At 42.0% G+C, this 27069-nt stretch overlaps 1 protein-coding gene across 5 annotated transcripts; it reads right to left on the bottom strand.

Moving 5' to 3' along the window:
- Positions 1-1383: 1383 nt before the first annotated feature.
- PRDM4 (PR/SET domain 4) lies at positions 1384-25916 on the bottom strand. Of its 5 annotated transcripts, none has more exons than XM_027541869.1 (12): positions 25607-25726; positions 25160-25426; positions 20665-20798; positions 18791-18976; positions 16381-17175; positions 12017-12166; positions 10911-11050; positions 9907-9992; positions 8845-8972; positions 7569-7883; positions 6273-6441; positions 1384-3057 (listed from the first exon to the last, which is right to left on the bottom strand). In XM_027541869.1, the coding sequence occupies exons 2-12, from the start codon at positions 25168-25170 to the stop codon at positions 2745-2747; spliced, it is 2427 nt and encodes an 808-aa protein (XP_027397670.1). In that variant the 5' UTR covers positions 25171-25426; positions 25607-25726; the 3' UTR covers positions 1384-2744. The 5 variants fall into 5 exon arrangements, with proteins under 5 accessions (XP_027397670.1, XP_027397674.1, XP_027397671.1 ...); XM_027541870.1 differs by lacking the exon at positions 25607-25726 and adding an exon at positions 25782-25916 and having other exon boundaries at positions 2471-3057; XM_027541872.1 differs by lacking the exon at positions 25607-25726 and adding an exon at positions 25782-25873 and having other exon boundaries at positions 2471-3057; positions 10911-11029.
- Between the last annotated feature and the right edge of the window lie 1153 nt (positions 25917-27069).

Raw genomic sequence — 27069 nt, 5'->3', positions numbered from 1 at the left:
GGAGGGATCGGGGGGACAGAAGGGGACGACAGAGGTTGAGATGGCTGGATGGCATCACCGACTCAATGGACCTGAGTCTGAGTGAACTCCAGGAGTTGGTGATGGACAGGGAGGCCTGGCGTGCTGCGATTCATGGGGTCGCAAAGAGTCGGACACAACTGAGCGACTGAACTGCAACACTGCGCCAGCCCTTTGCATGAATTAACATCAAACAATGCTATGAAATTCGAACTATTATGAGTAGTCTCTGCTTACAGTTAAGTAAACAGAGGCACAGGGAGGTTACACAACTTGACCACGCTTCCAGACCATCATGCAGCAAAGCCCAGATGAGAGAACAATCAGCCAGGCTCGGGAGCCCACCCTTTTAATACCCTGCCTCTGCATGAGACCATTCACCCAACAGCAGCTGGATCCCAACAGCGGCAAGAGACGAGGCGACATGTGACGAGCAGAAAAGGCTCAGAGTAAAATCTTGTAAAGGGGCAGCTACTTATTTCCTCATCTTGTGAGAAAGACTTAGAACGTGCTATTTAAGTCTAAGAGGTTAAAAAAAAAAAAAAAGGAAGACAGTCATTAGCAAGAAATAACATCTTCATTCTCACTTAAACTATTTTTCAGAAATCCTCTCCTGTTTTTGTTTGCTTTAATAACTATCTTGGGCTTCCCTGGTGGCTCAGACAGTAAAGAATCCACCTGCAATGGAGACCCAGGATCAATTCCTGGCTCCAGAAGATCCCCTGGAGGAGGGAATGTGTACCAACTCCAGTATTCTTGCCTGAAGAGGTCCATGGACAGAGGAACCTGGCAGGCTACCATCAATGGGGTCACAAAGAGTCAGATGTGACTGATCAACACTTTTAACTATCTTGGGCAGCATTCCAACCAGCATCTGGAGATGATGAAGTTTAACTCAGCAGGAGTCAAAGAGAGAAAGGGCACTTGGAGCTCCAGCACCAGTGGCTTCCTGGGGACAGGAGTGGCTGCCGCTAGGACACCTTTCCCAGCTTGGAAGCTGAACGTGGCGTTGTCTCAGCCCCACCAGAGCTCCCTAACGGCAGCTCATGACCTCATGTTGACAGCCACCTCTAACCAACACCACCTCACCCACTCCCTCAACTGCAGACCTGTACTTCTCCATGGAGGCAGCAAAGAAGAGGCACTACCTAAGGAAGGAAGAGGGCAGGGACAAGAGCTGGAGATGCAGGAAGCACGATTTATCTAAGCACTGTTTTGCACAAGCATTCTAAAATTTAATTTCAAAGCTAAGGTAGTTAGGAAATACTTTCTCCAGCTTCTGACCTTAGAAAAACTCAAGCTGGACCTCATTTTCCTGTAAAAGCTTCAATCTTCTCCTTCCACAAAATGAGATTACAAGAGGTATTTTTAAAAAGGTTTTATTTTAATCCTTCCTAGAGGAATACAGATTTGAATGAAATACATTCATTCCATAAATACATTAGCAGCAAAACCTTCCCACCAGAGTCCTCTCCACTCCAGCCCAGAGGTTGTGCCTTAGAGCAGGAGAGCATGTTCCATCAACCGTTGACTTCAGGATGTTTGCTTCTTGCTGAAAGCAGGCTATACATGAGAAAAACCAGATGACAGATCAGATGGGTAGGTGAATTAAGCTGGAACCCTGAAAATACATCCACGTGGTGACCATTTGACCTTCTGCACCTTCCAAACCCTCTGGAATCCACAGTGTTTAACTGATGAGGTCCTTCACCACAGACAACTGGGAGCGCCTAACCTTGCAAACACACCAACATGTCTTCTCATTCTGAGCTGGCAACATTTTAACGGTGTCTTGATCCTTTTCAGAGAATCAGCCAGATAGAAAGGATCACTCCCTCCTTCTTTCCATGGGCCAAGGTACCTCTCTGTCAGTTGGTCCACATGTCCTTGCTATCAGGAGACAACGCAGCAGGCGTTACTTGGCTTGTTAGACCTCCAGATACTCTGCCCGGGTGCTGGAAGCTTCACTGGAGAGAGAGATGTGTCGAAACCTTCAAAGACCTCTAAGGAACAGCAATCAGGTCTCTCACCCCAGCTTCCATCAGAGCACGCGACAGAAGCACTCTGGACAGTGGCCCAGGCGCCTCTCCTTTTCTTCTCTCCATTAGTGCCTGCTGCCTGGCTGTTCCTTTCTCACCTGCCCTCTAGGTACCTGTGAAATTCTGGGAAGCAAGATCTACCCTAAACTCCCCAGCGGCCAGGAGAGATGAAGGCAGGTGGTGCTTTAAATCTGTGAACCGCCGTCAGAGTAACAAGCTTACACTGTTACGTTTCAATCCATTCCGGGATGTGTTTAAGTCACAAGTCTGCATAAAACGTAACACCAGAACCACAATCAGGACGACTGTGACGCAGGGACCAAGTCAACGGTTGCTACCAAATCAATGGGTTGGGAGAAAAACGAAATAATGAAAGAATTTAAAATAAATCTGATTTGTTGGGCATGTTATCACCCAGATTATCATGTAAATAAAGAACAGATCCCAAAACCTGACACCTGCCTCCCCATACACCACTTAAAAAGAGGACACGTGCTCTATTCTCAATATTTTTAAAAGTGTTTTCATTAGGATACTCTTCTATAAGTGCTTTATCCATTCCCATTTAGTCTGTTTTGACTGTTGGCTGGAAGGAATCAAACTATTTTATATAAAAACCACTGTAGTGAATAACTGGTTATGTGTTTTTCCCTTTTGCATTTTCCATCCAGAATAGTCAGCTTCTTTCTATTTATGTGCAGAGAGAGAGTCATCTGCTGAATACACAGCACTGCCGATGCGACAGTCCTCTGTCCCCACCGAGTCCACCAGCTCTTCCTCCTCTGAGTCATCTTCCTCCTCCTCCTCCTGTGCTGATGAACTGGAGGTGGGCCCTTTGCAGGTTTTTAGGTGTCGGGTGAGATGATATTTGGTTAGATAAGCCTTTGTACATTTTTCACAGACATAATCCCGTTTTCCTTCATGTGAATTGAGATGTTTCTTTAAGTGATTTGTCCTCAAGAACAACTTGTCACACTTGGGACACTTGATCTGGCGTTCTCTAAGAGGAACACAAGGAAAAAACAAAACAAAACATTTGATTTGGGGTTACAAAAACAACTGAGGCACACACTTACTCTGCACAACCTCAAGACCTTTGTTTGAGAAGCTCTACCCAACTAGAATCAAACTTCTCTATAGGAGATGTATCATATAGAACAGCCAAAAGACATGTGTGCAGTTTAAACAGCACAGACTGATTTTGCCTGTTCTAGAATTCTAGGTAAATGGGATTGTACTGTATGTATCTCTTTTGTGTTTTTGCTTCTTTTTGAAATTCAGTCAAGTTGCTTCCATGGCAGGAGGCTACTTACCAATACACCACAACTTGGTTGTGGCGCTGGCTCTGTTGTTAATGGGTACTCTGGGGGTTTTGTTTTTTAACACCACAGGCAAGACTGCTATGTGAACATTTCTACACCGGTGTGTGGGTGTTCCTCTAGGGCATATACTCAGGAGAGGCACCGCTGGATCCAGGGATATGCACACCTTCACTTTTACCACAATGATGCTACGCTATTTTCCAACGCTGTTGTATCAATATACACGTCCATCAACAGCCATTTCAGAGCTCCTGTTGCCCCACATTCTTACTAACTGGAAGACTCAAATTTGAAAATGTTTGCCAACTGACCAACATAATGGTATCTAACTATAGTGTTAACAGTAGCCCCTAGAAGTATCCAATTCAAGACGTCAGCAGTGTCAAGGCTGGAGTAATAACCCTGGCCCAGACATCTTAGAGCTGACAAGAAACTTGGGGATCATACAGAGTAAGAATTTTTTAACTTTTTTTGAGCATCTGAACGCTGTTTCTTAATGAAAATCCAACATGTTAAACAGATAAAATGGGGCACTCAACCCTGACTGAACCTTAGACCCACTTGGCGAGCTTTTTAAAAATACTAAGGCCAGGGCTCTGCCCCTGATCAGCTAAATCAGAATCCCTGGAGGTGGGGCCTTGGACCAATCATTGTTTCTCACATTTCCCAAGTGACTATCACGAGCAGTGCTAGGGGCTGAATACCTAAATTGGTATGCTGATGCTTCAGCTCATAACGCGATGGGAGCTGGAGGTAGGGACCTACGGTTTAGATGAGGTTATGAGGATGGGACCCCAATGATGGGGTTATATCCTCAGAAGAAGAGAAAGAGAGATCAGAGCTTGTCCACTCTCTCCTCCACCTGAGCACATAACAAGAAGGAAGCCAGGAAGAAGGCCCTCATCAGAGCCCAACCATGCTAGCACCCTGGTCTCAACTTTCAGATTCCAGAAGTTTAAGAATATAATTTCTTTTGTTTAAGCCGCCACTCAGTCTATGGTATTTTGATGTGGCAGCTCAAGCTAATATAAGCAGCTAGACTAAATGACCCCAGAGAGCTCTTTCAGTTCCAACTATGTAAAACTATATATAAAATTTGATAATTAATGTATCTAATTTCTAAAATTTCATACTAATAATGAAACCACTTAATGAAAACTTTGTTTTAAAAGGTCATTCTGAGAGTCAGGAATGTAGATCCAGACTCCTTTGGTATTTTAGTGTTTCAGGTTGCACTGTGATTACAAATCAGATAAAAGAGCTGATACAAAAACAAAATATTTATCTAAAACCCATGATAAGAACACCGATACAGTATACTAACGCATATATATGGAATTTAGAAAGATGGTAACAATAACCCTGTGTACGAGACAGCAAAAGAGACAGTGATGTGTAGAACAGTCTTATGGACTCTGTGGGAGAGGGAGAGGGTGGGAAGATTTGGAAGAATGGCATTGAAATATGTATAATATCACGTATGAAATGAGTCGCCAGTCCAGGTTCGATGCACGATACTGGATGCTTGGGGCTGGTGCACTGGGACGACCCAGAGGGATGGTATGGGGAGGGAGAGGGGGAGGGAGGAGGGTTCAGGATGGGGAACACATGTATACCTGTGGCGGATTCATTTCGATATTTGGCAAAACTAATACAATATTTTAAAGTTTAAAAATAAAATAAAATTTAAAAAATAAAAAGAATAAAGGTTCCATTTTTGATGTATTTCTAAATAAAATACAAGCTAATGTTTTCTCCCTCTTCTAACACTTGCTAAAAGCGAAGGACCACAGAACCTGCTCTCTTCTATTTGTCACTGTAACTATAACACAGGCTGGACAATTAATTACAGTTGGATTCATGCAATAAATTCCTAACGAGCTGTCCAATATTTGGCCTTCTCCTCCTTCCACCCCCTTGGCCTGCTGCCAGAGTAGTCTCTATAAAACAGACATCTCACCATGACATTCTTTCCCTTAAAATCCTTCAATGCTTGTGCAAGAATGTGAATACATTTAACATCACTGAGCTACACACTTAAAAAGGGTTAAGACAGAAAAATTTATGTGTTATATACCATAACGAAAATACGCACATGCACACACACGCACAAAGCAGGGTAATTCCTGGTACATGGGGAGGAAAAATGCCCCTATGACTCTCCATTATTCCCAGAATGAAATTTAATTTTGAACTGGATAAAAGGCTCTTCATTACTGGCTGCTGCCTCCCGCTACTGCTCTCACATACATGGGGTGCTCTCACTATAGAGAACCACTTTCATTTCATAGTCCTTTTCACATTCATGTTTCTACATACCCCGTTTCGTCTGTCTAGCAGACTATTCCCTGAATAACTCTAATTTACCTTAACACTTAGCTCCAACTACCAGGAAGCTTTCTCAGGATACTCGCAGACTGGGCGAGGTAACCCTCTTCTATAGTCTTTCAGGATCCTACACTTACTCTAACATCTGCAACACAGCATGGCAAGTATTTACTCTTCTGTTTCTCTTAACGGCCTCTGAGCTCTTTAAATCCAAGGACCATTCTCATCTTTGTATTTTCACCATTTAGCAAATTACTGAACTTCAAGGAGGTACTTAAAAATTTGTTAATCAAATGAAAGTATGTTTCAAAAATATAAAAGAAAAAAGGAAATAGAGTAGAAGTGAAAATAAGAAAACAAAGCAAGCACATAAACTCTTCCAGGATAAACGAGAACCTTAGCTTTGTGACCTATGTGGTCCGAACACAATCTGTGTGGTCAGAGAACACAGGCTGTGTGGAACACAGGAGACAGCTACAGGCGCCACGGCGGGAGAGAGACAGTGAGCAGGCACACACAAGCCCCCATTCATCGCCTGAGCAACAGTCAGCTACAGGTCACTCACTGCGTGTGGATGAGCACGTGCTGCTTGAGGTCTTGCCTCCGCATGAACAACTTGTCACAGTAGTCACACTTGAGGTTCTTCTCCCCCGTGTGGATGACCATGTGGGATTCCAGGTGAGCCTTCTGGGTGAAAGACTTGTCACACAAAGTACACCTGTAGTTCTTCTGACCTGCATATTAACCCGAATGATCCCACTGTGAATCAAAGTGCCAAGAGCACTCTCGGCATGGAGAGACACATTGTACAGGTATGTGGCAGAGGCAGGAATAAAACAGAATTGACTGGTACATGGAACCTCACATTCTAGGACTGTCTACCTAGAGCCACTCAGAGCCACTGAATTATATGCTGCGACTAAAGCTAGTGAAGCTAACAAACCTGACCTATGACTGCTTATCTACACACACACTCTTTACTGTTTACAGCTAACACACGATACAAGTTCTGGGGGAAAAAAATCACTTATAACCCTAGTGCCTAACTTAATTCAATCTTTTTTTTTTTTTAAAAAAAGACCTCAAGAATTCTAGTACTTGTCCATAAGCAAACATATTTTTACAACCTAAATTTTAGTTTTCTTTTTTAAATAAAATACATGTCTTCATAAACCAAGGATGAAATAAAATCTTTTTAAGAATGCAGAAAAAAAGTTACTCTAAGTCAGAGGTTAGCAAACCTTTTCTTATAAGCCATTCCGAATCTTAAGGTTTGTGGGCCACACACACTCTGCTGGAACTACTCAGTCTTAATGGAAAAGGATAAGGAAGAATTTTACCTTCAAAGCTTTGGAGAAAATGACCCAACCAAGAAAACCAAACTAAACCAGTTATTGTTACAGTGCATATGATAAAACCTTACAGCTAAGAGAAAGGGTTTGGTGTGCATGGAGTTTAGAAAATAGAAACTCAATAAATTCTGGTGGTATTCAACAAACAATATTCAAAGGACAGAAACTGGCTCTGGCTAGTGACAGGGGTGACCTCTAATAGTACGCTCTAGCTGTTTCTGAAGAATTACCTTCAGGTCCAAACACATAGATGAACTCCCTGATTATTAACTGCATTTTCCCAGTCACCTTCAAACTATGACTAGGCCACCTGGAAGATGGAGCAACTTAGTAATATTCTCTGAGGAGGCAGTTATTCCACACAATTCATGACCCAATGAAGTCCTCCTGTCAGCCAGCCAATTCTCTAACATCTAATCTCAACCCTATTTGGAAAACTTGTCTTGCTGCCACGCCCTTACCAATTTCTAATTTTTCAAAATCCCACTTCATGGTCCAGGACAGCTTACCTGTGTGTATCTTAAGATGGGTCCGCAGGTTGCTGGGATCACTGAAAGCCTTGCTACAGAAATCGCACTTGTGGGGCTTCATACCCATGTGACCCATAAAGTGGACGTGAAGTTTGGAAGGAGAGATAAAAGCCTGGGGGCACATGGAGCACTTCCACTTCCTCTCTTTGCTATGGCTCGGCCCATGGCTGCTGCTGTGGCCGTGGCTAGGAAGGTGGTTATGGATGTGGCTGCTCAGGTGGGCTTTGAACTCAGTATAGGAACTGCACTCCTTGCCACAGTTACAGAGATGCACATCTGGGTGTTCAGGAACACCTTAAAAATAAAATTACTCAATGTACTTACTTCAATTTTAAAACTTAGTGATTGTTGCTTCTAATTTCCCTTCTATCAAAATTTCCAGCTTGCCCACTACCTGTAGAATTAAACAAATCTTGTTCAATGGTCTAGTGCCAGCATCTCAAATAGTGTGTCGGGCACATAGGGAAGACCTGGTAAATACTAAACTTTAAGGCATCTTCCTAGGCAATAAACTGAAGATTTTGTTACACACAAACTCTTGTGTGTGGGGGGGCGGGGCAGAAGTTTTATTACAGTGAAAAAGGACAGAGAACGCTTCTGACACAGACATCAGAAAGGGGACGGAGTGTCATCACTTGTCATTATGACACAGTGCAAAGAAAGAGACTATGAAGGTTAAATCAACTCACAGCATTGTCCTTTATGACCTTAAAACTAACGGTTCGAAAAGGAACCCAGGAACTGCAAATTCCCCAAAGTCCTAACACAAAGTTCATGCTGCCTGGCTGGTATGGCTGCCTGGTTCTTCAGCATATGAAGAATTTCACAGATCTTAACACTTCTATCGTAAGGTTAATATTTTGCTTTTACATACACAAAGGTATGTGGTTTGCTTTTGCTGCTGCTAAGTCACTTCAGTCGTGTCCGACTCTGTGCGACCCCATAGACGGCAGCCTACCAGGCTCCTCCGTCCCTGGGATTCTCCAGGCAAGAACACTGGATGGAGTGGGTTGCCATTTCCTTCTCCAATGAATGAAAGTGAAAAGTGAAAGTGAAGTCGCTCAGTCGTGTCCGACTCTTAGCGACCCCATGGACTTTAGCCCACCAGGCTCCTCCATCCACGGGATTTTCCAGGCAAGAATGCTGGAGTGGGGTGTTCTGCTTACACATAAATCATTACCAAAACTATACTACTGATCCTTGGTATTTTTACTGTGTTAGATTCATGACAAACAAATCTTATATATAAACTTACCAATCTGCTGAGCATAATCCCGGCTGTAATAAAAAAGCAGTTCATTTTCAGGAGGGATATCTTGGGAAGTACAGAAGTAGATTTTTCCATCATGGGGATAAGCCACCAAATTCTGTTCTTCCCGATTCCTTTAACAAATCAAACATATTAATTTTATCTTATTATTTATTTACTTAAAAATTTTTGGGGGGCCACACTGCATAGCTTGTAGAATCTCAGTTCCCCATCCAGGGAATGACCATCAAGCATATTAATTTTGAAATATATACTAAATATATCATATCCCTATAGTGAAATCTTACATGAAAACTTAGATGTACTATTTCTCTAGGTCATTTCTCTAATTACCTATACTACCTGTTAGGGTTAACTTGTTTAGAAACAGAACTCTTACTTCAGTATATCACCTCATTGCTCTTTATAGTCAGAAAACACTCTAGTCTACTGCTAGAAGAAAAGTAAGTAAAATGAAGCCTTAAAACACTATGACAAAGACACAGAAATAGAATTAACACAGCAGCCTAAGGGGTTGATTGCATGTGTGCATGCTAAGTCACTTCAGTTGTGTCTGACTCTGTGCAACCCTACAGACAGTAGCCCTCCAGGCCCCTCTGTCCATGGGGATTCTCCAGGCAAGAATACTGGAGGGGGTTGTCATGCCCTCCTCCAGGGGATCTTTCTGATCTAGGGATCAAACTGGCATCTCTTACGTCGCCTGTACCGGCAGGTAGGTTCTTAACCACTAGCGCTGCCTGAGAAGCCCAAGGGGTTGACCAATAGCCAATATAAAGAAAAGGAACCTACTCAAAAATTCAATGGTAACTGTATCATTTTTTATTGCACTGGTAAATTGAACAAGCTGCTCATAAAAAGGGGATAATTTCTTATATTTTAATTTATAATCACCATTAGTCAACAACTACTGGAGTGAAGAAAATTAAAAGCCTTAGGCTTTAAGCTATGTTCAGATATCACTGTCATTGGATTCTTCAATTCTTTCCTATTGCATTCAAAGTTTCCTACTGAAAAATATCCAAATCATAACTATTTATTGCATCTCACCTGGCTTTGCGCACAAACATCATCCAATTACATTCATTTTCATCAGTTGTAATGATGCAGAATTCTAGGACACCATTGTGGTATATCTGCCAACAGAAGGCAAACATACACATCAAATGAACTGACAAGTTCTTGCAATAATCTCATTTACTTTGCAGTAGGTACCAGCTTTCCTAGCCAGTGTGAAAACACATGGCTGTCCTCTCACGTGTCTGTCATTTCACCAGTCACCCTATTTCCAGCAATAAAGACCACTAGAGATCTACAGTTAGTGCTCAGTATACAGAATCTTGTTGCTCTTGATTAGTCACATTTTGGCTTGACTGGAATAGACATAAAAAACTCTAGTTGTCTTCATCACCCACCACACAAATGAACATTAAGGTCAGAGAACCACCTCTTATTTTTTTCTCCAGTCAACCTAGCATTCCTGTGTTCTCGTCTGGACAACACAACTAAAGTCCCCAATGCCAGTGGCACTTCACCTCTCCAACTATCACAAGACCCATTTCTGCCTTAATTCAATGTTAACGAGCATCATTCCCAAACTACTAAGATTCTATATAAACATGTTATAGGAACAGGTGTGTATATCAGAAACTTAAGTTTTCAGCCCTTTTCATTAGAAAACTAGAGAAATAATCTTAGCTTCCAAGTCTAGAATTGTTTCCCTAGCTAAATATTTGAATGCTTTAGCTGATTACAAAATAAGACTTTCAACATATAAACAAAGTCCAAAGCCTGAGCTGCCACAAGTAATAAAAATGAGCAGTCATTGGGTTACTAACAAAATGGAGACTAAAACAGTTTATCTTCTATATTCAATATCTGACATTTTGCTATGTATTATAATTTGGCTACCAAGAACAGAAAGTAGTATTCAATGACTGATGGATGACTGGCACTGTATGAATCTTGGCTAAGTTTGACTTTTACATCGCTTTTAATTACTTCATTACTCTAAAAGCATCCAAAAGTCACAGAAAATTTCCAAAAACACTGACCTTCCAGATATGATTAACCGCCTTGTCTGTCCATTCTGCTACTTCCATGGAGTGACTTTGCTGGCCAATGAGAGGCCCGAAGCAAGTCCGAACAGGGATGGTTTCTCCAGTCCACACACCTATCAGTGGAAGGACACCAACTACACAATCAGTGATTTAAACGTCTAATAGGATAGAGAAGACAGTAGCTTAACTCATGCCACGAGTCTTATTTTCCATGAATCTATGAACTGCTGATATTCTAGCACTCCTGAAAGGTAGGTACGTCTTATGGGTTCTATTCTATAAATAAGGAAAAAGTAATGAACAGATTAGACTGGGCTCAGGAGAAATATGCAGATTAAGAAGCAGTATCAGAAATTCCTGAACCAATGTTTATACACAAGGAACCATGTCCCTCAAAGTTGATACATAAAAAGGATCAGACAACACTACTCTATTATAAAAAAGTAAAGCAATTACTACAAAATAAATCAAACTTCTAAGATCATTTGTGCTTAAAGCACTGCTCTTTATTACCTAGGTGGTTTAATGCTTTCAACTGACTGATGCCTAAGCTACACCTGAAAGAACAATGAGTCTAGTATCGTATTTTCAAAGAATGGCACAAAGATTCAGATACCACGTTACATTCCAGTATGGATAAGCATACCGTGGCAGTCTGTATTTCTTACTCTCTTTTCCTAAGGAGTATTAAGCAATTTATAGACATTGACAGAAAGTATTTTTGGTGATAAAAAGTTATAAATGGTAAATTTTCCAGGTTTTATAAAAGAAACTAAGTTTCAAAGAGTGATTTGTCATGATAATTGACAGTGGATGATACAGCTGAAAATACAAGCCAAGTCTTCAAAGATTCAGCCTTTGAGGAGGATTCTCTCCTCTATTCAATCCTGATCCTAAGGGGAACTTTTCCAATAAAGTGTTCAACCTGATTTAGTGCTATCACCACTGGACAAGTATTCCATAAAAGGATAAATATTCAGCCATACACTGACTTCTGGATCAAGCAAGTAACCTCTAAATTATACACATCCACTTTTACAACTGTACCCTACAAAGGAAGAAGAGACTTTGATCAAGTTTTATGGTTCCCAGGGTCTTACCAACATCTGCTCCCACAATTGACTGGCGGAGAACAAGCTGCTTTGGGAGAGAAAGCCTGGCTCTGCTCTCTATTGGAGTGTCAGGAACAAAAGTCACCGGTCCATGATCAGGGCAGTCTGAGGGATAGGCTCGGTCACAGAGAGTGCACCCTGCAGATGACAAATGTGAGACATAAATGGGGTCAGTTCCAGCAGACAGATCAAAGACCACCTGCTTTATTTAAATGTGAATTATTAAAATGTAACCAGTATGAAGCAAGGTTCTAGGAGAAATGCTCTGATCAAAGGGCCACTTTATTACACGTACATGTATACCCACTCATATCCTTCTTCAGCAAGATTCGATTTTTTTTTTTTTACTACAAATGGACAAGTTTCCTATTCAGTGCATAAGAAAAACGCTGATCAAAAAATAACACATTACTTCAAGAATCAAGTGTGTCATTTCTTACATTAAGTGGACAAGTAATTCCTTCAGATATGATGTTCTGAAGTCGAAAAGATTCAGAGTCTACCAAACTCTGAGAGGAAACAGCTGAAACGCTGTCGGTGATGCAGTGACAACACAGCACAACGCAGTCAGAGACGCTGACACCACCGCTCGAGCCTGCTTCACTGTTAACAAACTGGCTGACCACGTTTGGATGACAGGGTCTTAAGACAAAGAAAATATGCAGTCTGCTCTTCAGGACAGCAGGTAGGATCATACTCTTGCAGACATGTTTGCTTAACACTCTTAATTTCTTATTGTTCATATGGTCTCTCTTTTTGTATTGTCAAAAAAACAATGCTGACTTCATACATTGTTCTATGCTTATTGTAACTTCACGTTTACAAGCTCAGGAGTGTCCTCCTCCACAAATCTTTTGCTCTTTACTTTCCTTTCTCCTTGATAAGGAGTAGTATTCATGACCCTATTTCGTCAATGACTGTTCAAATTTTCCAAATTCATTCACAAAACAGCTGAAATACGTAGAACCACAGTCTTCTAGGCACCTTTATTCCCCTAAACAACCTATTAGAAATTACCAGTTAAATGGCGTAAAATATCAGTTAAAGTTTTCATATTTAGCCAAAGTAGTAATAATACGTTACTTCTTCAAGTACTACTTGATTTAAAATTCTTTAAAATCAGACTAGAGATCCCCTACACTCTATGAGGACTTATTCTCCAATGCTCCTAATTATAAACCATGTTAACTCTTCAAACAAAGGAGATTCAGATATCATATGACAAAAAAAGGGTCATAGGCTTCCTTCAAAGAGAATACCAATGGTGAATAAGTCATGTAAGATGCTGAACATCATTAGTTATTAAGGAAATGCAAATTAAAACAATGAGATGCCATTTCACACCTACTATGATTGCTATAAATACACATTTTTTTTTTTTTACAAATAAAATTCAATTATTACTAGAAAAAAAAGGAAATCTTGGCAAAGATGTAGAGAAACTGGAACCTTCATACACTGATGCTGGGAATATAAAATGGTGCAGCTACTTTCGAAAACAGTCTGGCGATTCCTCAAAAAGAGGAATTTCAATCCCATATATATCCAAGAATTAAAAACATACGTTCATTCAAAAACCTGTATGTGAATGTTCATACCAGCACTGAATAGTCAAAAAGGAGAAACAACAAAATGTTCATGAAAAATAAATGGATGAACAAAATGTGGTATATCCATACAATGGAATATTATTCTGATACATGCTATAACGTGGATAAGCCATCACAACATTATGCTAAGGGAAAGAAGCCAGGCACAGCCATATACAGTAGGATTCCATTTATATGACATGTCTAGACTAGGCAAATCCATAGATAAAGCAGTTTAGTGGTTACCTGAGAATGGGGAGTGGAGGTAAGAGCAACTGCTAACAAGGTTTCTTTATGAAGTAACAAAAATTTTTGAATTAGATAGTAGTGATTGTTGTCACTACAACCTTGTCATTATACTAAAAACCACCATTATACTAAAAACCATACACTAAAATGTGTATGTGAATTACATTTCTTCTGAAAAACACTCAGAAGCAAGAGGTTCCACTTGCCCACTTGAAAAAGGATCAACAGGAGACGTCCCTGGCAGTCCAGTGGGTAAGACGACAGGTTTTGACTGCAGGGGGCACAAGTCTGATCCCTGGTCAGGGGACGAGGATCCCACACGACGCTAGATGTAGACCCTCCCCGCAGAAGGATAAACAGACTGACTTAAACCACCTCTTACCTTCTCCTCAATTAATGACTATACATTAATTACGATCCTGAATTATTTTAAAATTATAAATTTGAGACTTTAAAGGGTTAACACGAAAGGTCTCCCCACGGTTTGGCTTCAGTAGCACTAGAAGCCTCCTACTTTTCTGACCATCCTGTTCAACTTACTTTACAAGCTCTTCCTCTGCCACTGTACCTTAGCATACCTAGCCTTGTCATTCCACACACTTAACTAGGATAGGATCTCACCTCACTTCCATGGCTATGATTAACACCTTAATGCTGAGGATTCCTGAATATTTCCGGATAGATCTCTGAGCTCCAGACTCAAGTTCTCACCCGACATCTCTAGGTATCACTGGATACTGAAATCAACATGTCTGACACTGGACTCACCTACACGCATCAAAAACAAAACAAGGGACTTCCTGGTGGCCCGGAGGAGGAACCTGCCTACCAGTGCAGGGGACATGGCTTTGATCCCTGATCCAGGAAGATTCCACATGCCTCAGAGCACCTAAGTCCATGGGCCTCAAAGACTGAGGCCCACGCTCTAGGACCCGTGCCTCACAACAAGAGAAGCCACAGTGAGCAGCCCACACACCGCAACCAAGAGTGGCCTTCACTGCCCACAGCTAGAAAGACCTCACGGAGTAAGGAAGATCAAGGGCAGCCAAAAAAAAACCACTCCACCTCCATCGTTCATCATCCTAAGGAATGGTCACTATCCACCTAGTTTCCCAGCCAGAAACCAGTAATTTCTCCTTAAACCTTCTCTCCTCCAACTTCACCCAATCAACAAGATCTATTCAGTTTTCTGTTAATATTTTCCACTTTTTCCATCATTATCTATATTCTAGATTGGAATACCATGACCTTGCACTTAAACCATGGCATCTTTACCTCTCTGCCACTAACAAGCCTGCTACCCTCACACCGCAGCAGAACCCCTATCCCAACCCTCCCTCCTCAAAATCCCTGTCTGCTCTTTGAAGACCCTCTGTGTGCTGGCCCCTACTTCTCTCATCACATATCCCTCTCCCCACCTCTGTTTTGTTTTTTTTTTTTTTTGAGGCGGGGAGGGTTGTATTTTTTTGGTTGTACCGCACCACATGTAGGATTCTAGCCCCCGATCAGGGATCGAACTTGTGCCCCCTGCAGTGGAAGCTCAGAGTCCCAACCACTGGACCACCAGGGAAATCCCTCTCCACTTGTTTTATGCTTCAGCAATCCTGAACCACTCACAATTCTTTCAAACTACAGGTGCCAGTTCCCACGGGGCACACTGTTCCTCCTGATTCTCCACTTTGGACATGTCTGCTCTTCAGGTCTGTGTTAACACATATGTAGTCTTCCCTGCACTTTCCACAGTCTGGTGAGACGCTCCCAGCTCAGGCTCCTTTAGCACCATACACTTAATGCCACCTTTCCACTCAGTATACCATAACGCAATAGCCTGTTCACTAGCCTGTGCTTCCCTTCAGACTGTAGGTTACTTAAAGCCTCTCGCAGATTATTTTTATGCTGCATCTAGTACAGAGGCTGGTGCCTGCTAGCACTCAGCATGTTTACTGCGTGAATGAAGCGGTAGTGACACCAACAACTAGACTTTTTATATTGCTTTTGTTACTGTTGCCCCATAAAAAGAATTTTTACCTGCCAAACTATGGTAATTTATATGCATTCTGAGCAAAAAAAACCCCCAAAATTTTACTTGTATCCACTTACATTTTTCCACAGGGATGAAAAATTACACATGATCTAATAAATTCGTCTTATGTAGAAAAAGAGCATGGCAGGTCACACAGAATACCTTACTGAAATTTACTTATATAATTAACTCTGTGAAACCTTGGGAAATAAGTATTTCTAGGCTAAGCTTATCTGTAAAATACAGAAATGACTGTTTTCTTACTTCAGGAAGATTTTTTAAGAACCAACAGAATGTCTATATATCACTTGGCTTATGTGAGAAAAAGGCACCACATTAACACAAAGGACAATACACAGGCAAACAGAAGTTTCAAAGTCTAGTTACTTTCTACACTCCCGTAATTAACACCTGACTTTGCGACTAAACCTGTTAAGGATGATGACCCTTTCTATCAATATCTCCAAAAGAAAAAGGCTAAGCACACTCACAAATTGTAAACAAGGTTGCCATATTTTCCTTGTTTGAATTGGAGTCTTCCATTTGCAGTGAAGGCGGTACAAAAGAAAGACTGTCTGAAGAAACATCTACATGACCTGTCCCCATAGCAACCTCCTGGGTGATGGAGGAGACAGCCACAGGTTCTAGGCTTAGGCCAACTTCATGGAGGGAAACAGACTCTAGGGAGGCGAGGTTGTGTGAGGTAGAGAGTGCCACGCTTACAGAGTTGGTGCTCATGGCCACGGTGTGGATGGAGTCACTGAGGGCACTGTCAGACATCCCGTTGACCCGACTTGCAATGTGGTCTGTCTCCATGACCACAGGGAGCTCCAGGCCGTTCCCATGCATGGGTATCACACCACCATGTCCTACAGTTTCTGCTGCAAGGTTGCTGCTCACAGAGTCCACAGACAGAGGTTCATGACTTCTGGAGCCATTTGGGATTTGGGTATGCTCGCCTGCAACACCATCCATCGTCAGCTCTTCTGCCATTCCATCTGTAGAGATCGGGCTGGTGACCCTAGAGACGTTCTCCATGGTGATTGTTGTGTCCAAGGCCACCTCATGACCATCAGTGGGATGAAGACTTTGGGCACCATGTGTGTTCACAGAGCGAGAGTCTATTGAAACAATGCCTGGTTCTAATCCAACATTTCCATTGGACTGATAGGGATCTAGCGCTGAAGGGTTATTGGCGATAGATAATGCTGTATTACCATCAACATTTATGGAGTTAGGGTGAATATACTGAGGAGGTGGTCTGTCAGCTAAATAAGACAAAATGCCTGGGAAAAGGAAAAGATGAGATATCAGTAACTTTTCAGTATATTAACAATTCCAAATGCTAAAAGCTATTTTTCTTACAAATGCAACTAAAGTAAAATAAGCTCCTATCTATTTCTTTGGTTTGATATATATATATATATTTTATAAATAGCAACATAATACACCATAATTCAGTTTTGTGAAACTCAGAAATCATAAAAATTAACGTTCCTTTGAAGTCACTAGAAATTAATCATTTCTGCCATTAATAACATATACATGGTTGGACTTCCTGAGTCCCAAGATGCTGAAATTTGCTCTATAATAGCTAAAAGGTCAAATCATTTAAAAGCAGATATTCCATATGAAAAATAAAATTTAATTAAATATAACTAAGTTTTTATTAAACTATCAAGAAACATTAGGCTCTATTCAAAATAAGTCACAATTATACTTGCTTTATTAAAACAGAAAAAATATTTGAACATTCCTGTTAATGAGTATATGGTGAAATGGTACATGCTGTATCTCCAATAGAAGCCCAAATTTCTAAAATGTCTTTGCAAAGTATTGAGTATATATAATAAAAACCTCAAAAATATTCATACCCTCTTGCATAAGAAACTCCTTACGGTAAACTGCCCAAAATGCATTTTGTAAATAATATACCCCAAAATATTTACATAACAGTAATAAACAAACTGGTAAAAAGTGTCCATCAATAAAGACTGATATAATAAACCATGGAATAAACCATCAGTAGAATGTAATATGTCATTAAAAAGGATGATTATGAAAACCATGTAACAGCTGGGGAAAATAACTATGTAAAAATAGAGAAAAACATTAAGTGGAAAAAAAAGGGTATATAATTGTATTGCAAGTACTACAGTTTTCATTATGGAAAACAGTAAAAACCGCTACACAAAAAAAAAAGGTAGGATGGAAGTACACCAGAAAGATGGATGATGGGACTATGAATAATTCCCCTCCCTATTTGCTAAATTTTCTGATATGAGTATATAATATTTTAGAATAAAAATTCAGTAAACTTTATAATAAACAATGACACTACAGCAGGACATGTGGTTGGTAGGAATTAGAATTGGAGAATTATAAAAACTGAACTAAGGAGAATTATAAAAACTGAACCAATTATAAAAACTGAACCTAGAAGAGACAAGGGAAGAATTGTTTATGTGCCATTAAGAAATTAACCTTTGTCAAACTGTTATATTAATAATGTTATCTATATGTTCTAAGAGGAGAAGTACATAAATACAATTTTCCCCCCACATATCTAACAGTGACAAAGAGAAAAAAGCATCATTCAAGTCTTTGAGAACTGAAGTTAACAGTCGGCTGCTATAAGGACTTCCCGGATGGTCCTGTGGCTAAGACCCCATACTCCCAATGCAGGGGGGCCTGGGTTGGATCCCTGGTCAGGGAACTAATCCCACATGCTGCAGCTAAGATTTTGCACACCACACCTGAAGATCCCACATGTCTTGACAAAGATCGAAGATCCCAAGTGCCACAACTAAGACCCGGGGCATTTAAATAAATAACTAAAACAAAACAAAAAGGGTCGGATGTATTATTTCTTGTAAATTTCCAAATAACTGTAACACTTACCAGGTAAAATGGTTCTGAAGTAACTGCTCTCAAGGTGGGGGTAAGGTGGTGGAGGTAGGGTGTAGTTTCTTTCAGGTAACCCACACATCACCCCTCGATCCCCAATACCCATTGGGAGCATCAGAGACAAAGCAGAAGGTAGAGAGCTCAGGGAGGGACCCAGGTTTGGAATCGCCACTGGCAGGCCTACAAAAAAAAATTGTTTTCCTCAATTAAAAGTAAGTACTTTAAAATTCTGTAATCACTGGCTAAACTCTTACAAAGATTTTTGCAACAGGCAAAAATCTCACCCAGTAGCCCTTTACATCCCCAGACAGACAGTACTGGCAGACATCCACAGACAAGCCCTAAATTTAGTCTGCAAGTCAGTTTTAAAATGCCAACTTGATCGTTCAGTTATCTGTATTGCTCTTGGGTACCAAAACATTTAACTACAATTTAAAACCTAGTTTAAATACAATTTAAGAAAACAATTTATTTAGACATAAAAAGAATGGAAAGAAATATACACCGAATTTCAAAGAAATATATCAAACTTCAGAGTGGTCTCTAAGTAGTGACAGTACAGATTTTTAAAAAATATTTTTTATTATACTTTCCATTTTATATGGTGAGAATGTATCACTTTTAAAAATTTCATAGATATGCTTCTACTTGGGGAAAAAACCTAAAGTCAGATGTAAAACTACATGTATTTCTTGATATAATCTTTTGCATATATGCTATACTTCCTGATTTTTAAAAATTCACACACAATATCCACCTTGGACTACATCTAGCCACACAATGCTGAAGTGACCCTGTGGCTTCCCATCATAATGAACTCACCAACTTGGGCAGTGCAGATTTGCACTATTTTTGCCACTGGAAGTATTTTTAAACAGGTTTTTCCTCCTTAATAAGAGTGTCTACTAAACGGAATGACTAAGAAATAAACAAATGAGTTAAGAACTAATACATTTTTTAAAAATTTCTTTTGTGGACACTAAAAGGAATGTGAAGAGACCCTAATTTAGATGAATCTTATTTAACTGCTGCTGCTGCTAAGTCGCTTCAGTCGTGTCCGACTCTGTGCGACCCCATAGACGGCAGCCCACCAGGCTCCCCCATTCCTGGGATTCTACATTTTAGTAATTAAGCAGGTAATTCTCTAGAGAGAACTATTTAAACTTGCAGATTTAAAATACTCTTAAGCATTAACTCTTATTTTGATAAACAGAGTCCAATACATTACAATGTCAGAGACCCACAAGAAGCACTAGCTTACTGCTATAAGACTCAAGAGCTTGCTTCTTTTCTATTTCAATAGAAAGAAAAAATTCAACTGGGCAGATAAAAAGGTTTTAAATGTACAGTGCTGGGGGAAAATGAGCTTTCCATACACTGTTATTCTGTCCGAGTACTGAGGCTCAGGGGGAGTTCATGTAGGAGCTCCCTCTCTGAGACCTCTTCTTTGACCATAATTCTAGGTCTGGCGCATTTGTGGCTGGTGCCAGTTTCAGGTATGATAGAGAACAAAGCTGAATTTCTCATGTGTTCTAGGAAGAGTTAGTACAGTAATTCTCTCCTAATAACCCAGGGACAGAATGTCAAGGGCAAGGATAGATGAATGGGTAATCTTAGATAAAACGCCAAGTCAACTACAGCTCTAGACAAAAAGGCACTAACTCAAGAAGAGTACAACCAGGAAAACCTGCTACCCCTATCCTACCCACTAGAACTTCAGTACTCTACAAAAATGGCTACCACAGGTGAAACTGCCATTGACCTGCTGGGCTACTCCCATCCACTCTGAAAGGGGCTCTGACCCATTCCATTTAGAAGGGTTAAGGCAATTAAGTGTTGGAATCCAGTCCCTCTCCCTTACCACTCACCTGGAGCAGGGATGGCATTGTGAGTGGGTGAGGCAGCCAACCCCAGGTGACTCCCTGAGACCGGCAAGGCATTGCTCACAGAAGATGAAGTCAGCTGCTCCATCCCCACAGGACTCAGGTTCATTTCATTCATCCTAAGAAAGATTAGACACAACCAGTTATGCAAAAATTGCCTCAGTGACTCTGTTTAAGGTACTGAAGAACCTAAAACAATGGTGGTGCAGAGATACAATTTGATCAACTACAACTTCATTTCTATGCACACAGCTCTCCGATAGTCTTTCTACTGATAAGGAAATCAGGATTCAGAGATGTTAACTTGGCTGTCATATAGCAGAAACAGGATTTAACTCAGGTGTGCCTTGTTCCAAATATTAAGCATGCTATTTAAAGCAAAGTTTGCAATCCTTAGAGTACACCCGCAATGAGGCGTTTTTGTGTTTTTAATTCACCTGTTTTCTTTCACAGTATCTCGTTTCTCCAACTGGTTTATTACCTGAAACCAGGACTTGTTTTAACTTACTCAAAGAATTTTTACTAACTCTTTTCACCAGAGGTTAAAAGTGATACTAGGTCTGAATTAGACTGCAAACAGTGTGAAGAAGCACAGTATCTTCTCCATGGATCAGCATTTTATTAAAACTCTGTATAGATACCTTAATAATTAATCAATAATCTTAGTAAAATCCTCCACATAACAAGGTTCATTAGGTAAGCTAGATACTTTATAAAAAAATTACTTCATATTAGCTCACTAATTCTTCAAAATAAGGGAATCGAGGAAACTGAGTCTCAAAGAGGGCTTATCATACACCCCAAATCACAGAGCAATTAAACGGAAGAACACAGATCATGCTGCAAAACACTGTCAAAAAGCTTTTCAATACATCAAACTTTTTAAAATCTACAGACCATTTTCAGCAAGCTGAGAATCTGAGAACTGCCTTTTCTATGCAATCTATCTTGCACTGCCATTAGCAGTATCATTAGAGTAACAGGAACACTCGTAAGACCCTACTGGAGGTTATCAGGAAGTATTAGTTCCTATGTCAGAATTTAAAGACTGTCCAAAAAAAAAATTTCAGAGACGGCCATATCATAAACAATTTCAAGAGTCCAGCCAACAGGTTATCCAAAGAAGGTCACCAGGAACCTCCAGTCCTTGTATCGAATATCACAGTGATGCAAGGTCTTATGTGTGTGCCTAAGTACATGGGAGAAGTGAAGAATAGGAAGGGGACAAATGGATCTACACACTCCTTAGCAGTGAAAACAAAACATAATAGGTTTTTAACCTGAAAAATGGCTACATCAGCTATGAATCAACATGAAAATAGTAATTACTAACACTGATTACTCCCTTACTATAGGTATTAGACACTGGGCTGTGATAACATGTAATGATCTCACCTAATCCTTATAACTGGGCTTCCCTGGTGGCTCAGTGGTGATTAATCCACCTAGCAATGTAGGAGACGGGGGCTCTATCCCTGGGTTGGGAAGATCCCCTGGAGAAGGAAATGGCAACCCACGCCAGTCAGTATTCTATATGGGAAATTCCATGGACAGAGGAGCTGGCAGGCTACAGTCCATGGGGTCTCAAAAGAGTTGGACAGGACTGAGGGACTAAAACAACAGTAACAGCAATCCTTATAACTACTGTGAGTAGGTATTATTCTTAATCCATTTTAGAGATGAGGAAACTGGGACTCAGACCAAGAAACCCAAAATTACATTAACTAGTAAGGGGCAGATTTAACTCCAGATCTGCCTAATTTACAGAAGTCACAGAACTGGCATTTAAATCCAGGTTCACCTAATTTAAGACAGCCAAGCTCTTAACTAAGATAATTACAATAAAAGAACTGTTTTGCCTTTGACAGTCAGTTCCAACACTCAGGATCTGTGTGTTTACACAGTGGAGTATGCTTAATGTCTGACATAAACTGTGCAACCCCATAGACGGCAGCCCACCAGGCTGCCCCGTCCCTGGGACTCTCCAGGCAAGAACACTGGAGTGGGTTGCCATTTCCTTCCCCAGTGCGTGAAAGTGAAGTGGCTCAGTCGTGTCTGACTCTTTGTGACCCCATGGACTGTAGCCCACCAGGCTCCTCCGTCCATGGGATTCTCCAGGCAAGAGTACTGGAGTGGGGTGCCATTGCCTTCTCCAGACATAAACGTATTCCTGCATTATTCCATATTTACAGACTTCAACCTTACCCCAGGCCAGGTATCTCATAAACCTCAGCTCCCAGACATTAATTAAGTGTACAAAACTAACTGAGGACAGTACCCTGTACAGAGTAGGCACTCTGATTTGGATGAAGCAATGCAAACTCATTCTTACTAGAAAGACAACTAGAATCACATTAGCAAATGAGGTGCACCTTATGAGGGACGGCACATTAATAACTGTATTTAATTATGCTATACAAGGAAGATCCCACATGCTGCTGAGCAACTGAACCTATCTGCCTCAACCACCGAGCCCGCACACTTTACAGCCCGTGCTCCGCAACAAGAGCAGCTCCGGCAATAAGAAGCCCGTGCACCACAACCAGAGTAGCTCCCGCTCACTGCAACTAGAGAAAGCCTGCATGCAGCAACCAAGACCCGGCACAGGAAGGAAGGGAAAGGAAAGGAATGTAGGAATTCCCTGGTGGTCCAGAGGTTGGGGCTTTGTGCTTCTACCGCAAGGGCCATGGGTTTGATTCCTGGTCAGAACCAAGATTCTGCATGCCATGAGGAGAGGCAAAAAAAATTCAAAAATTAAAAATAAAAGAAGTGGCTTGACAGAAAACAACAAAATTCTGTAAAGCAATTATCCTTCAATTAAAAAAATAACTTTAAAAAAGTGCAAAACTCCGTACAACCTAAAGACACCATAGCTACCATAAATTTCAAAGTTTCTGGGTTTGATTCTCCTGTAACTTTTTATAGCTACAAACATTAAAACTTTACAGTCAGTAGAGCAGGAATGACCTACAGAAAACGATTACAGTAATTCTTTGAAGTACAATTAAAAGCTTCCCTGGTGGCTTTGACGGTAAAGAGTCTGCCTGCAATGCGGGAGACCCGGGTTCAATCCCTGGGTCGGGAAGATCCCCTGGAGAAAGAAATGAACAGAGTTGCCTGGCAGGCTACAGTCCATATGGTCGCAAAGAGTTGGACACAACTGAGCCACTTTCACATACATAGAATTAAAAGTCTGTAGCTTCAAACTCTATACTGAAAATTCCTGAGTATTAATCTGTGCAAATAATCTCAAGATAAAAATCAAAATGGTGTTTCTAGGCTGACTCTTAGACCTTCTCAAACCAGTTCAAACCAGAGTTAATGTGAGGCTCAGCAGATTTCTGCTTTGTTGTGAGTCACCAAAATGTGATGATCTCAGCAGCCATAAACCAAAGGTAACTAGTATCCCACAGAGACAAAGCAGATGAAGGGAATTTACAATACGATCCTCCTAAGACACTCTCATTCCAAAGTGCAATTCTATCCTAGCTACTTTTCATACAGGATTCTAGGAAGCAATGCTGGGAGAAGGGCCAGAATCAAGATACTGTACTAAGCTCGAAATTCTTCCCTACGTATATTCGTTGTAGAATCATTCCCTTCATCTTCTCTAGTTTACATGACCTATGTATGACCCATGGGGCTTCCCTGGTGGCTCAGACAGTAAAGAATCTATCTGCCTCCAATACAGGAGACCTGGGTTCAATCACTGGGTGGGGAAGATCCCCTGGAGAAGGAAATGGCTACCCGCTTCTTGTCTAGAGAATTCCATTGACAGGGGAGCCTGGCGGGCTACAGTCCATGGGGTTGCAGAGAGTCCGACACAACTGAGCACACACACAAGTACGAACCATTCGCTCATCTTACTAACTTTTTGTTAGAATGACATGTAAGAACCTAACTGAAATGCAGCCACTTTGCAAATGCAATGGACAATTTTCAGTAATTCGAGTGAATTTTTAAAATCTTCCTTATCCTCAACAGCCTATGAAAGGGCCCTTTAAAGAACAGTCAAATGTAACTCTTTGGCACATTTCTATACTGTGGAGTATAGTACTTTCAACATTAAGTCTGAAGAATTAAGAACTTAATTTCTCTCTATTACCAGCCAAGCCAGCTGGTAACCAGCAAATTCAAGGTGAAACATGGTAATGAGCTAAAAATACACCTCGAAACTCAGATTCAAATATGTAATTAAAGGCGCAAATAACTCAAAGGCAAGGATGAGGATGCACAACAAGCCAACAATCAACGTGTGGCTATTCAGAATAACTACTCACATGTGGCGCAAATCAAGCCTAATCAGAGTATATTCAACCCAATACTGGTTTCTGGATTTCCTGTTCCCTTTCGGACAAATCCATTTGCAAATCGCACCTGTAACCTGCCCAACGGCACCACAAACAAAGGCATTCTTAAGTCTTATTTGCTACATGTTTTCCAAACATGTCACCAGCGCTCGGCCCACTAAGCTACTCACCTGTGATGCATCTGCTGGGGGCCAAGGGTCAGAGAAAAGCGCACACGGGTGGCGGGGAACCGGCATCAGGGTTTGCGTTCCAAGGTCACGTGCTACCGCATCTTGCTTACAACCGCTGCACAAACGCGGCCACTCGTCCCCGGGGCCGCCCGGGACCGCCCAACTTCTCCCGAGGGTCGGCGGCCGCGCACCCTGCCGCGAGATGGGGCATGCCAGGGGACACCCGGGGCCTTTCCTCCAGAAGCTTCGGGAGGGGGGCTGCCCGACCTGAGGGAGAGGACAAGGGCGGTCACCCAAACGTAAGGAGGATGCAGCCCCCGTCCTCCGCCGCCGGAGAGCCTGGGCCTGCGGACACCGCCTCCCAAGGGCGGCCAAGTCACCCGCCCGCCGGCCTGGGGCTCGCAGGCCGCCCTCGCCCCGCCCCGGCAGGGCCCGCGCGCAGCCCACCTGCCGGTCGCGCGGGGGGGCGCGCGCGCCTGCCCCGCCGCTTTGTTCCTCATCCGGGCAGAGCTCGCCTCGGGGCCCTCCCCGCCCGCACGACCCCCGCGCCCCGGGGGCCGCTCGCCTAACGTTTCCCGCCCGGCCCGGCCCGACCCAGCCCGCGATCTCCTCCCGGCCGCACCCTCCAAGGCGCGTTTCCGGCTCCTCAGCCACTCTCGGCGCCCGCCGCTCCGCCCCTCGTGCGTGCGCCCCTCCCCGCTACGGCCTGCAAGCGGCGCCCCGCGCGTTCACTCCTCCTCCCCTGGCCCATCCCCCCACTCCCGCGCTTGCGCGCGGCGAGGACCCTGGCCGGAGGGGGCGGGCCGTGAGAGGCTAGGCCTGGAGCGCCGCGTCTCAGTCCGGACCGGTCAAATCGATCGCCGAGCAATCGACCCCGTTGCTAAGCAACCGGGGCTGGCCAGAGCCCTGGGAGCCGATTCTGAGTCGCAAAAATCCCCTAGACTTCGGGTTTCGGTCTTCGTGGCATCCTTCAGTTAGAAAAGCGTGGGTTCACGCAAGCCTACAAGATTTGAAATAAGGGACTTAACCAGCTATGTTGGCGGTGTTGTCCAGGAGGAATTGGGATTGTATCCAAAATATTTGTCACCACAAGTTACACCTGAAGGTCTCTCAATTTCCCTGCTTGAAGTCATAAAGGGTGGTTTGGGGGATTTTTGTACAGATTACCTTTCCATTCGCTCTTTGCCATTCTTTCCCTACTGCAAGCCAAGCGCTTTGCTAAACCCTAGGGATACTGAGATGGCTTTAAAGGAAAATGGTCCCAAATTCGCAAGGATTGGATATTGTCTATAACACACTACCTGGTAGCCTCCTTTCACCAGCGGACTAAAAGAGACCCAGGAATTCCTCCTTTCATTCAGAAGACACTTATTGAATTACATCTCAAACGTACATTTCAACAGCTTGCAACGTAGTGGGGACTGATGAGTTTTGAAAATTCAGTCTCATGTGAAAACAGAGGCATATACAGTTTTGTAGGAGAGCCTAGACAGGAATCAACTAACAATATTTCCCTTCCTTCTCAGAAGGAGAAGTTGAGGGAACTAATTACTGAACATTTGGCAGGTCCCATTGGTTCTGCTCACTTGTTGAGGACAAATAGAAACCTAAATCAAGAAAGTCTTCATATCACAAGAGAGAGACACTTTTCCCTAAAATGTCACATCAAACCTGGGGCCTAGGGAATGATGATGTCTTATAAAAGCTAAATAATTTCATTCTGGCTTTCCATTCTGCCTATTCTTTTTGAATAATTATTTAATTTCAGAAGTATGTAAACATATACTGAAGCTGAAGCTCCAATACTTTGGCCAACTTTGGCCAGCTGACTCATTGGAAAAGACCCTGATGCTAGGAAAGATGGAAGGCAGAAGGAGAAGAGGGCAACAGAGGACGAGATGGTTGGATGG

This window comes from Bos indicus x Bos taurus, chromosome 5 (genome assembly GCF_003369695.1).
Source record: "Bos indicus x Bos taurus breed Angus x Brahman F1 hybrid chromosome 5, Bos_hybrid_MaternalHap_v2.0, whole genome shotgun sequence".
In the NCBI taxonomy this organism is placed as follows: domain Eukaryota; kingdom Metazoa; phylum Chordata; class Mammalia; order Artiodactyla; family Bovidae; genus Bos; species Bos indicus x Bos taurus.
The sequence above is the reverse complement of the archived record's forward strand: the minus strand, read 5'-3'. Positions and strand labels throughout refer to the sequence as shown.